Source organism: Myotis lucifugus, unplaced genomic scaffold (genome assembly GCF_000147115.1).
Source record: "Myotis lucifugus unplaced genomic scaffold, Myoluc2.0 scaffold_101, whole genome shotgun sequence".
Taxonomy (NCBI): Eukaryota; Metazoa; Chordata; class Mammalia; order Chiroptera; family Vespertilionidae; genus Myotis; species Myotis lucifugus.
Window position 1 is genome coordinate 2,401,698 of NW_005871149.1, and position 13,746 is coordinate 2,415,443.

At 42.2% G+C, this 13,746-nt stretch overlaps 1 protein-coding gene across 3 annotated transcripts; it reads right to left on the reverse strand.

Moving 5' to 3' along the window:
• Window positions 1–104: 104 nt before the first annotated feature.
• Window positions 105–13,696, reverse strand: CUNH1orf162 (chromosome unknown C1orf162 homolog). 3 transcript variants are annotated; one of them, XM_023757069.1, is made up of 7 exons: window positions 13,381–13,696; window positions 13,073–13,106; window positions 5,371–5,418; window positions 4,597–4,648; window positions 1,197–1,294; window positions 855–904; window positions 105–616 (listed from the first exon to the last, which is right to left on the reverse strand). In XM_023757069.1, exons 3-7 carry the CDS (start codon window positions 5,405–5,407, stop codon window positions 470–472), a joined length of 384 nt encoding a protein of 127 aa, XP_023612837.1. In that variant the 5' UTR covers window positions 5,408–5,418; window positions 13,073–13,106; window positions 13,381–13,696; the 3' UTR covers window positions 105–469. The 3 variants fall into 3 exon arrangements, with proteins under 3 accessions (XP_023612837.1, XP_006092600.1, XP_006092601.1); XM_006092538.3 differs by lacking the exon at window positions 13,073–13,106 and having other exon boundaries at window positions 13,381–13,695; XM_006092539.3 differs by lacking the exons at window positions 13,073–13,106; window positions 13,381–13,696 and adding an exon at window positions 8,075–8,959.
• Between the last annotated feature and the right edge of the window lie 50 nt (window positions 13,697–13,746).

Sequence of the window (13,746 nt, forward strand, 5' to 3'; positions counted from 1 at the left end):
AGAATTGTGTTCAACTGCGTGCCTTTTCCTTTAACATCACTTGGAGATCTTTTGGCCCTGATATCTGGAGGTAACAGGGACACATGATGAAGAAGGAGCCAACATCACAGAGGGTTTGCTTTTATTTGTAATTCTTGTTAGATTGTTGGGTTGGTTGACTCTTCCCAAGTTGATCAGTGACACTGAGTGAACACTCTTGGTGCACTGAGCTTGTAGCTCACACTTTGGAAGAGGACGAAGGGGGGCAGTCGCGGTTCTCCGGGGAATTCCATTTTATTAGTCCAAGTGGGAGATACAGGAATAAGACTGACCCTGGTCACAAAACTGATAGCCAAGGTTGCCAGATCACACCCAAACAACTCCATCTGCAGTTTCACCCAGATTGTGGTCCAAATTTTCTACAAAGGAAAAGCGATGTATGAAGATGCAGCTGGCGTGAGAGGAACTGGATTCAAGCCTTATTGGAAACTCAGGATGAGTCTGCCAATTTAATCTGAGCATAGATAACGGAGTTCGAGTCTGCAGAATGGTTTGCAATCAAGTCGTCTCTCTTTTCTTTTGAGGTTTTGAGAGCCATGCTGGCAGAGGTAAGTGCCTCCTCCGGGTTGGATGACAACTACAGAGGAAGGAGGAGGAGGAATGAGCGAGTTCAATTTGGAGGAATGTGTCTCTTCAGAAGCAACTTGAAAGCTTCAGTCAGAGAAGACCCAAAAAGACCAGAAGAACCCTTCAAAGAATCACTGCCCAGCATCCAGAAAGCAATACTACTGTTTAGTGGATAAGCCATAGAGCATAGAGGGACATTCCAATGGCAGCAGGTCTCCAGTGTCATGGAAACAGCGTGGTCATCTTACCTTGGCAAGAGAATCTGAGTGAGGATCCAGAGCGTGGGGACTTGAGTGATCTGCCATAAGTGCCAGGAAAAAAGGGGACAAATCTCACCAATGGGGTCTGGAGGAATTAGAAGCCTCTCCCTTTGGTCTTGGGTGAAGGGGTGGGCTGGGAGGGAGGTGGTGCGGGTGGGAAAGGTGGAGGGTCTGGAGGGCAGCTGAGAAGTGGAGGAATTCAAATCTGTGGTCTGCCGAGAAGGTGGGCTGAGCAGGTTTTATCCCCTTCTTTCCATTAGCCATTCAAGGCTAACTCTATTCTCAACAGCAGAGAAAGAACTGCTGCCCCATCTCTCGGAGGCCACTCACATTTTCTGTAGCTCTTTATGATGAAGAAGACAAGGGCCACCAGCAGCAATGTCAGTAGACTTCCAGCAAGAAAGGCTAAGGCCAAATGAAGTTCTTTGCTGTTGTGGCAAAAAGAGGGAGCAGATGACCTTCTGGGCTTTTTGAAGGTCCTTTAAAGATCAGTGTGTAACCTTTTCCTTCTATGGTAAGCCTCTAAAATAGCTTTCACGCTTCCCACTGCTTTTCAACTTTTTGGTTTTGGGTTTCAGATCCATTTGAAAGCCTCAATGAAAGCTGTGAACTCTCTTTCCCTCAAAAAATAATCATAGTTCTAAAACTATTCCAAAAAATTGAAGAGGAGAAAAAGCTCCCAAACTCATTTTATAAGGCCACCATTACCCTGGTACCAAAACCAGACAAAGACACTACCTCCCCCGCCCCCCCCCCAAAAAAAAGAAAAGAAAACTATACTATAGGCCATGAACAAAGATGTAAAAATCCTCAACAAAATATTAGTAAACCGAATTCAGCAATACATTAAAAAGATCATATATTATGGTCAAGTGGGATTTATTCCTGGGATGCAAGGCTGGTTCAATATACACAAATTAATTAATGTAACACACCACAGAAACAAAATGAAAAAAAAATCATATGATTATATCAGATAGATGCAGAAAAAGCATTGGACAAAATCCAACATTCATTTATGATAAATACTCTTAGCAAAGTGAGGATAGAGGGAACATACTTCAACATCATAAAGGCCATATATGACAAACCCACAACTAACATCATACTCCATGGAGAAAGCTAAAAGCTTTTTCTCTAAGATCAGAAACAAGACAAGAACATCCACTTTCATCAGTTTCATTTAACATAGCATTGGAAGTCCTAGCCACAACAATCAGACAAGAAAAAGAAATAAAAGGCATCTGAATTGGAAAGGAAGAAGTAAAAGTGTCTTTATTTGCAGATGACATGATACTATACATATAGAGAACCCTAAAAAGTCCACCCAAAAGCTATTAGAATAAATGAACTCAGTAAATAGCAGGATACAAAATTAATAACCAGAAATTGGCTGCATTTTTAATACATCAATAACAAACTATCAGAAAGAGAAATTAAGAAAACAATCCCATTTACAATTGCATCAGCAAGAATGAAATACCTAGGAATAACTTCAACTAAGGAGGCAAAAGACCTATACTCAAAAACTATAAGACATTGAAGCAAGCAACTGAAGAAGACACAAATAATGAAAGGCTATATATACTGTACTCGTGTACAGGAAGCATTAGCATTGTTAAAATGCCCATGCTACCTAAAGCAATCTACGGATTTTAATGCAATCTCTATAAAACTATCAGCAGCATTTTTCACATAACTAGAACAAATAATCCTAAAATTTATATGGAACCATAAAAGACCCTGAATAGCCAAAGCCATCTTGAGAAAGAAGAACACAGTTAGAGGTATCACGCTAATATCAAACTATACCACAAGGCTATAGTAATTAAAACAGCATGATACTAGCATCAAAAGAGACACACAGATCAATGGAGCAGAATAGAGTACCCAGAAATAAGCCCATGCCAATTAGGATGAACTACCCTTAATCTCTCCTACTTGGACATGTTTTCTGAAATATGTATTATTATAAGCCTTTCCCCATAGCTTGGGGCAGAGGGCTGGTGCCTGCAGAAGCAAGATAAGAAGTCCTCTCCCTCCTACTGACCTGTGCACTCTCCTCCCTTGACCAACTCCTGCCCTCCCCACTGCTTGACCAACTTGTGCACCCATATCCTGACCCTATTTTTGCATACTTCTACCATATATAAGAGAACATAACCACCCCCTCGGGGCTGACGCTGACACACTGGTCTCAGCCAGCGGTGAGAGAATGTAATAAAATTTCTTAAACCCTCACAACAGTTTTGGTCCGCCTCCTTTCGGTGCGGACCAAACAATGCCTACGTGGTCAATTAATCTCTGACAAAGGAGGAAAGAATATACAGTTGGGTAAAGACAATCTCTTCAATAAACAGTGTTAGGAAAACTGGACAGACACATGCAAAAGAATGAAACTGGACCACCATATACAATAATAAACAAAAAATGGATTAAATACTTAAAGACCTGAAATCATAAAACTCCTAAAAGAAAACATAGGCAATAAACTCTCTGACATTGCTCTTGGTAATAATACCTTTTTGGATGTCTCTTCTTGGGCAAGGGAAACAGCAACAACAGCAAAACCAGACTACATCAAACTAAAAAGTTTTTGCACAGTGAAGGAAACCATCAAAAATAAAAGCAAAAAGACAACCTTCTGAATGGAAGAAGATATTTGCCAATGATGCATTCAATAATATCCAAAATATATAAGCAACTCATATAACAACACCAAGAAAATAAACCGATAAAAAATGGGCAGAGGACCTGAGTAGACATTTCTCCAAAGAGGACATACAGATGGCCAATAGACATGAAAGTATACTCAACACCAGGGAAATGCAAATTAAAACCACACTGAGATATCACCTCACACCTGTCAGAATGGCTATCATCAATAAATCAATAAATTAAGTGTTGGCGAGGATGTGGAGAAAAGGGAACTCTTGTGCACTGTTGGTGGGGTTGTAAATTGGTGCAGCCATATGCAAAACAGTATGGAGGTTCCTAAAGAAATAAGAAATGGAATTGCCTTATGACCCAGTGATTCTACTTTTAGGTAGAATTTGAAGGAATCCAAAACACTAATTATAAAGACATATGTACCCCTATGTTCACTGCAGCATTATTTACAATAGCCAAGATATGGAAACAACCTAAGTGTCCATCAATAGACAAATGAATAAAGAAGATGTGATATATATCTTGGAATATTAGCCATAAAAAAGAATGAAATCTTGCCATTTGTGACCACATGGATGAATCTAGAAGGTATTATGCTAAGTGAAATAAATCAGAGAGAAAAAAATAGCATGATTTCACTTATATGTGGAATCTAAAAAGCAAAATAAAACAAAACAAAAACAAACTCATAGATACAGAGAAAAAATCGACAGTTACCAGACGGGAGGGGGGATTGACAGGGTATGTTGTAAGTTATACACATGTCGAATCATGTTGTACACCTAAAACTAACAGAATATGCTATGTCAACTGTAATTTTAAAAAATGTTCATAGGTGGCCCCACATAACAAATTTTATTTATAAACTTAAAGGATTCACGGATCTCTCGAGGCTTGGGGGGGTCCCTAGGTAAGAGGATAAAAAATGGATTTAGTTTTTCTATTGTCTCTGGCCCCTTCTCCTCAGATGTCCCGTCCCAAGCCCATAACGCAAAGCTGTCAACACAAAATCAAGCGCCATGTAGTAGAAGAGGAAGTGGGTGGGAGAATGCTCACTTACTCGGAAGGGCAGGGTGCAGGGGTAATTCTTGGAGCTGTTGTGGTGTGGACTCCTTTGTCAATGAGAGAACATAAAGGGGGTTAATGTATCTGCCACTGATCCTCACCTAGGCTTACATGCCCCCAGGTGCCCCGCCCTACCCAAGTAACCAGTGGAGATTAATGACAGGGACTACAACTCCGCAAATGGAGAGAACATCCTGCCTTAGGTCCTGAGTACTTTAACATGGAAATTAGAACTGGAACTTAAAAAACCATCAGCTACACAAATGAATGAAAAGCCTAGCGTATGTCCCTTAGATAAACCCATAGCTCCCTTTGATAAACAAAAACACCGCCTGTGCTTCCCAGATTTAAGCAGAGATCCTAGAACTAGTGTTTCCCAAGGTCCTTGGGAATCTGACCTTGGCACCCACTGCCTTTTTTTTTTTGTTTTTTCATTTGTTTGCAGTGAAGCCAAAGGCAGCCACGGTGAGTGTTCCCAATCCCTACACCACAAATGGGGTGGGTAGTGAGGGAAGTCAACTAGATTCCCACAAACTACCCAGCTGGTCTAATCCCAAGCAGAGAGACACCCTGTACTCCAATCTAGAGGACCAGACAGTTCCCTCAGATTCCCCGTCTCACTCTCCCTGGTATGACTGCATCATGGTGAATTCTGATCCTTCCAACCTCAGAAACGTTGTCCCATTACAGCCCTCAAGCGCACCTCCCAATTATTCCAGTTCACTTAACCAGGCAGTAAGGCAGGTAACGGTTTCTGTCCTGAACTTACCAGTGTTGGGATCGTTTTTGGATGAACCTCCTCCCATTCTGTCTTCCCCTGAAATAAAGAAGGAACCTCTGAGAGAGCCTGGAAAGAAGAGGCAGTGGACGGGTCAACCGGGACCTCGACATAGGAGCAGTAACAAGGAGAGGCAGGTCGTGACGAGTGTTCTAGTGAGATCAGTGGTCACAGACTTTATGTGGTGTGGTTGCCACAGCTCCGCAGTCCGTCCTCAGCTTTGCAGGTCCAGGAATTTGATCTTATCAGGGCACCTAGAACTGACTGGTTACACAAGAACTTCCACCAACCAACTCAGAGGAGAGTGACGTATAAACTGAAATAAGGAGCATGTTGGTATAACGAGCAGCACTTATCAGAACATGTAAGAAAGCCAATAAAAACCATAATTTTGCTTGGTAAGCATTGAATTGAAGTAGGATGGGAGATGAAAGGATATTTTGAACTGAGTATCCTCTAGGTCTGATGCATCTGCCTCCCTCTCCCATGCAGTATTGATTGAACTTTTACAAATTTTTGTTGCTGGAGGTCCTTCCTCTAGGTTCTATCAGACACTTATATTCTGTTCACATATTGTCTTTTTGAGTGAAAACATTCTCACCTAGGCTATGGTTCTATTTGTTATATATCAAGCTTTCTATATTTTCCCTCTATTTTTTATGTATTTGTACCAAAAAGTATAAAGCACCAAAAAGCAGAAGTCATCTAAACTCTTACTACCCATAGTTTAATATTTTAGGGTATTTCCTTTTTTTTGTATTCCATAAATTCTAAATGTAGTTTTTCACTTTTTTCCAGTTTTATTGAGATATAATTGAAATATCATTGTATTAGTTTCAGGTATACCAATTAATGATTTGATATATATATATATTGCAAAATGATTACAATGAGTTTAGTTAACATCTATCATCTCACAGTTACATTTTTATGATAAAAATGTTTAAGATCTACTCTCTTAGCAATTTTAAAATGTGCAATACAGTATTATTAACTACTAGAGGTCTGGTGCACAAGATTTGTGCACTCGGGGCGGAGGAGGAGGGTTGGTCCCTCAGCCTGGTCTATGCCCCCTCACAGTCTGGGAGCCCTCGGGGGATATCCGACTGAGGGCTTTGGCCGGCTCCCCCGGACATCCTTAGCACTGCTGTGGAGGCAGGAGAGGCTCCTGCCACCACTATTGCGCTCACCAGCCGTAAGCCTGGCTCCTGCATTGTGTCTGCCCACTAGTGGTCAGTGCGCATCATAGCAACCAGTCGTTCCACCATTTGGTCGATTTGCATATTAGCCTTTTATTATTTAAGATAATCACCATGCTGTTCCCAGATCTTATTTATCTTATAACTGGAAGTCTGTACCTTTGACCATCTTCACCAATTTTCCCCACACCCCCTTCTGTCTCTGGCATCTGTTCTCTGTGTCTATGAGTTTGATTTTTAAAGATCCCACTATAAGTGAGATCAGAGTATTTGCCATGCATGTTTTAAAAGGCTAGTTGAGATATTTCTTCATATATCCTTTAAAAAAACACCCACAAACTAAGCTTTTTATCATAGACATTCTCCCATGCCATTACAAACTTTCTCCTAGTATTTTTCATGGTGATAGATCTGTTACAGCTGTGTATTATAGCTTGTTTAACCAGTTCCCTGTTTATTATTTACATGTTATTATTTTATAATAAAAGAGTTCTAGGAGGCCACAATTTTATTTCATATTTAAGTAAACCCATGCTAAGTATTTTTGGCTTTGGTATATCTATTGTGTTTTAAGGTAATTTAGACAACAAATGCCACTAGTTATTTGTTCAGCTCCCAAAAGTGAATCCATTTCCAAGGTCTGGGGCATGGGGGAGGGCTGGAAGCAGGACCTCACTGCCAGGGACGAGTAGCAACAGTAACATTCTATCAAGTACCTCACAATCCGACCAGATGTTTTTAGATCGTGCATGTAGAACAGTGAGAAAGGCCACAGGGAAACTGGGTGAGAGAACTCTGAGCTGGGAGAACCGGATGCTTTCCACAAACAGCAGAATCAGCAGTGGAAACTACCTTCCTAGCACTTTTTTTGTTCCTGTTTTCATTAAAAGTCAATGATGTTCTTTGTCAAGCACGATAAAATATTTAGATAGCATTTTAAATATATTGAAATACATGTTTATGCTCAGTAAACAGAGTATGAACTAATCCTATGAACTTATACTAGACCTTACCCCTGGGAAAGGAAGAGAAGAGCATGGCAAGTTTCTGTACAATCGTAACCTTTTACATCAGTGGCTCTGAATCTGCAACTGCCCCAAAGAAATGTTACCACAGCCACCTGGACAAAAAGATGGGCCATCCGACCCTGAAAGACCAAACATCACACAAAACCACAGGGCCACAGTCACTTACAGATCCAGGTTGAGAAAAAAAACAAACACATGTCCCTTTAAAAACACTCACATATTCACAGAAGCATGAATGAAAATAGAAACGATGCCATACATACCTTTTCACATCTTGTCAGGCACCAGAATCTTCCAGATTGCCATTACATTAACCAACTCAATGCAGACATTCAAATATAACCCTTCCCCCACCAAATAAAGTTGGAAAGAAAAAGAAATGATAGAAACCATTAACAATGAGAGGACATTTTTCTTGGGTGAGCAATTATTCTGTGTAGAATAAAAACTTGGGATAAACGCATTTACCTTGAAAGGAAAAGTCCAGTCACGAAATGCCCCGTCTAAAACTGAACTTTTGCTTCCGTGGCTACTCCTATTTTTTCAGAAATGACGAAATGACGCCACTGTCAAGCTTGGTCTTGCAAATCAACTAAACCTGAGGACAGACTTCCTCTTTGAGGCCAACACTGTATTTTGTATTTTTTATCCCATAAGCAGAAAACGTCTTTTGTATCTTTGGACACTTGAATGTCAGAGCACAAGGGATAAGACAAGTTTATTTCTAATTAAGGACACGTGGAGCAACCACATGGCGGATACTATGGGGGTCACAGCAGTATGACATGACCACTGTCAGCAAGCATCTCACTGTGTCATTTATTCTAACCAATAAAAGAAACTGAGCTATCATGTTAGAGTTAAGTGCCCCCTGTGCAGACTGTGTGTTAAGAGCACGGAGAGCCCTTCAAAGAGAAGGCAAATCATTTATAAACATCCATTCATAAAACAGCATCAATAAATATACTCAGTAAGTAATTATGATGGGTCGTACAGTGGGCTGGGTGTGGTGGGTAATTCTGAGAGCAAGGCAGAGAAGTTCCTCATGGAGCTACCATCTGATTGGAACATGTGCTAAATGGGTGAAGGGATCATCCTAGGGTGAGTTAAGGGCCATGAAGAAAAGCAGCAGAATGCCATGCTCGCGAGTAAATGAGAGGATGTCTTCAGAGAGCATGGGTGATCGGAAGGCCTGTGCAAGGAGTAGGCAAGTAGGGTGAGAACCAGAGGACAGGACAGATGTGGCCAGGCAGCGAGGTCTGGGAGGCCAAAGGGTAGGGGAACTCAATGAGGAAAGAGCTAACAGAGCTGGGAGTCAGGCTAGGGCCAGTGGTCGGCAAACTCATTAGTCAACAGAGCCAAATATCAACAGTACTTCTTCAAAATAGACTTTCCCAGGCCGAAAACCGACTTCTGCGCATGGGCCACAAAGTTTCAATCGCACTGTACGCGCGCCCGCATGTGGTATTTTGTGGAAGAGCCACACTCAAAGGGCCAAAGAGCTGCATGTGGCTGTGAACCACAGTCCACAGGCGCTAGGCTATATGCCCACACTTGGGGCTGGGCCTGGGGCACAGGTGGGGTTTGAATGGAGGGAGGAGGGAGAAACAGTGTGAGGAGTGCCTCAGGCCCAGTGATGGATTTCTAAGATATCAGTCTGGGTTAAGGGTGGGAAGTAAAAAACAGTTCCAAAGATGGACTTCAGCCAGATTGTGGAGGTCTTTCCATCCAAGCAAGAAATATTAAGTGTTAATAAGGAACCATGAATGGTTTTTGAATTGGGATATAATAAACATGGCCTTTAAGGAAGGTTCTACCACATCACACAGGATAAAGTGTGGGAAGAGGAAGAGAGGAGGAAATAAACCAGGAGAGTTGAGCAGTATTTTAGGTATTTAATAAAGGCACGAGCAGAACCCACTGGAAACCTGCTATAAGATGGGAAGTTATAAGACTTGGGACATGGATCCGGGAATGAAACAGCAGGATGAGTCAATGACTACGCCAAGTTTTTGAATCTCAGTGGCTGAGAGAATTCATTTTTTCATCACTCCGCAGTGAACAATTATTTTGTGCCATGTATGAGCCTAAGTTCTGAGGATACCGTGGTGAGAAAACGGCCTTTCCTGCCTTCATGGAACTCTCAGACTAGGAGGCTGTGAGGACAGAGGAATGGTAGCAATCCCATGGGCTGTGAAGGCCCCTCTGGCTGTATATGCCTGTGACACAAGGAACCAGGGCGGGCTTCCTGGAGAAACACAAGCCAAATCTGAGGTGTGAGTTGGAGTTTCACTAGACCAAGAGCTGGGTGGGGTGGGGGGAGAAGATCACAGGGAACTGAATGTTAAAATTCAAAAGCCCTGTGTCAAAAAGGTGGATAGGAAGTCCAAGCAAACAACAAACAAACGTATGTGAGGGCAGTTTTTCAAGCATAATGCAGGCTGTGTGAGATGTGGAGCCGGAGGGGATGAAGCTGAAGAGGGAGGCCGAGCCAGTTCCCTCAGAGCTTCTGTCTTCATTTTAAGAGAAGCGGGTTTATCTATACTAAAGGCATTTAAACAAGGGTGACACAATCAAACCTGCAGTCTGAAAGAACCCCTGAAAATAAAGGAGAGCAGCTTGGAAAGCAGTCAGAACAGATAGGAAAGCCCGGCTGTGGGGTTACTCCATGACCCAGTTGAGGGATAATAGCTTGGACCAGCAGTAGAGCGATGAAGCGATATAAATTCATCTGAGAGGCATTTAGGAGAGGAAGATAACATCAATGACTGTGATCAAAGATGTCACCAAAGGGCAGGAGGAGGAAGAGGAGCCAGAGGAGGAGACAGCAGCAACTCAGTACTTAGAGGATTTATGAATTAATCAGACATTTACCGAGCACCTACTACGACCCAAACACAGTGCTATGTTCTGGAGTACGTAAGCGTAATGAGTGCTTTAGATGCAATGTTGGGCATCTCTACAGTGTGAAGTGGAATCCAAAAGAGAAAGGGCTCAGGTTACCCAGTGAGGAGGGAGAGCAGGTGTTAAGAAAAGCATTGTGGAGATGATGTTTGAATTGCATCTTGAAAGAGGAGTCACATTTTCTAGGAGGAAGCGCATTCTAGACAGGGACAGCCTGAGCAAAGGCATGCTTTGTCACGTTCAGGGAAATGCAAATATTCCCCCCTCATGGATGCTGTGGGGTATGAGGGTGGGGTGGGGATGGGGAATGGGAGAGGAAAGAAAGGCTGGAGGGCAAGACTACGTGAGGGGGGAGCCTAAACAAACTTGACCTTAAAGGCAATGGAGAGACTGCTGAAGAGGAGTAACAATATCACATTTGGGCTCAGGCAAGAGGTAGGACTGGTGAGGGCCAGTTAGTGGATCCTTTAGTGCTGCAGATTCCACATGAGAAACGGGGATGATCACTCAGGCGGCCTTTCACGATCTCCTACACGACAGTAAGTTCACTTATGGAGCTCCTTTCACACCTCCCCCACCCCCGCCCCAGCTTTAACATTAGGAACACATATTGTTCAATGTCTACGCTGTAAGGTCAGTGGACAAAAACTATACTTGTCCTACTAACCCTAGTTCTGAGCAGTGCCTGACACTGTGGGCTTTTCCTAAATGACTGCTGAATGAGTTTCCTGTTTCCTCACTGAAAAGCTTCATTCTTTCAAGGTCCACCCTTACCTTGCTAGTTTCAGTGGAAGAAGTCCACCTTCTGTTGAAGGCCAATTCCTCCACTTGTCATCTGAGTATCGCTTCCCACTCAGGGACTTGACTTCTATCATCCCTCTGCAATCTTTTCAGTCTTTCCTTCTATGGCCTTTTCTTCACAGCTATTATTTGTTCCAGCCTGTCTCAGCTTCCAACATTCCTCTGAGCCCACCTGTGGCTCCCAATAGTTACCGTCTACTGGGGTGAGTAGTGCTCTGGAAATTATGCTACATAGATCTATTTCCCCACTGCCTTCTAATCCTCCAACACCACTATCACCTATTTTCTGTCCCTGCCATTCAACCAAAGCTACTCTAAGGAGGGCCACCAAAGACTCCAAGCTATTACCTCTATGGGCAATGATTTCAGAGAGGAAGGGAGAGGGAGAGAGACTGAAACATCAATGATGAGAATCATTGATCAGCTGCATCCTGCACGTCCCACACTGGGAATCTAGCCTGCAACCCAGGCACGTGCCCTGACCAGAATCAAACTGCAATCTCCAGGTTCATTGGTTGATGCTTAACCACTGAGCAACGCCGGCGGCTGGGCTCTGGGCGCTTTCAATCCTCTTCACCTCCTGGAGAAATTGGCTCTTCCTATATGAAACTCTCCAGTCTATTGACTTCATGGCCCTACCCTCTCCTGGTTTTCCTCCAATGACTCCCTCTTTTGCAGAATCCTCTTTCTCTGCATTTCCTCTAACACATGTTCTTTCGTGGCTCTATACTTAGCCCTATTTTCTTTTCTGAAACAGACATCCTCTTATATTCCAAATCACAGTAAACAGTGCCTTTTCTTCTCTGAAGCAAGTAAACCGTGACTCAACTTAATTCATTCCTTCTCCCATAGTCTCCCTGCTCAAGTCCTACTAATGTTGCCTCTAGTATTTCTCACTAATTCCTTTCTTTCCATCCACACTGCTAAGGCCTATAGTTACGGTCTTCAATGTCCTTTAGTTAGAATGAGCCAACATCCTCTTTCCAAACCGCCCTCTAGTTGGTACTGATTGTTCTGAAACAAGAATCTAGTCATCATTTCTCTGCTGGAGACTTTCATTGGCTTCCCTGTCCTCAGAACAAAATCTAACTTCTAAGCATAGAACTTAGGGACTCAAATATAATTCCTATTTATGTTTCACTCTTAACTTATTGAGTTGAAAAAATGTTACTCTCCTCCAGTGGCTTCTCTACAATCAGCTGCTGCGCCACCTTGCTGGATTCCAATCCTAACTTCCTTTCAATGCCAGCCTAGACATTTCTTTTCCAACCTGTTGCTTTTCTGTTCTCCATGTTTTACTAAATGCTTTCATTGACTTCTTAGGACTAGAATTTTTGCTTTAAGTTTTACTCATTCAGGTTAACATTTGACAGGATAGTTGTGGTGGTTCATAACATGTCGATTTGGTTAGACTGAACTATACTTTCCAAAATTCTCTTTCTTGAATATTCTAGTAAGAGTGAGCCGCAAGAGATTCTTGAGCAAGTTTAGAGGGCGGATGTGAGGTGTCTATTTTGTAGCCCATATATGTTGTCATCTGTTGGTTCACCAGTTCATTGCAGCCGGGCCTGCAACTTCCCAATCTTTCCCTGGATCATCCTTCAGCTTCTCCAACTTTTGGACTACGTCTGTGTGATGAAGGGCCTGGGGTTTTGTAGGACAATCTTACCATCAAGGTCAGAGGTAATAAAACTGATGGTTTCATTGTATACTTGTGATTTCCACACTTTCCTACCCTCTCCGAATTTATATCTATCTTCCCTTCTTAACTGTCTGTTCTGTGAACTTCAAGATCCTGCATTAGAAACAAAGATAAGAGACTGCTTTAACCAGCTCACCGACAGCATCGAGTCTAATCCCTTATATCAATCTGATTTCTAGAGTAAATGAATATATTAGCCATCGATAAATATTGATCCAAACACTTTTACATAAGTTAAAATCATAGGAAGTCAAGAAAATAGCAATTACTCATGATACATATTTTTAAATATTTCCTATTATGTAAGTTGCCCATTGTGTACAAGTAAAACTTTATGTAAACATGAAAGAATTAAATGCAGACAAACCTATAGAAGGGCAGAACTTTCTGATTTATCTGCTGGATTCTTTTTTTGTTTGTTTGTTAATCCTCACCCGAGGGTATTTTTCCATCGATTTTCAGGAAGAGTGAAAGAGGGAAAGACAGAGAGAAACATCAATGTAAGAGAAACACATCGATTGGTTGTCTCCTGCATGAGCCCTGACCAGGGCCCGGCCCGGGAGAAGTCTGCAACCAACGGGTATGTGCCCTTGACCGGAATTAAACCCGGGATCCTTTGGTCCACAGGCCAACGCTTTATCCACTGAGCCAAACCGGCTAGGGCTATCTGCTGGATTCTTAAGAGCAATTTTAATATTTTCCATTGATATATTACTAAAATTATAACAAAGTA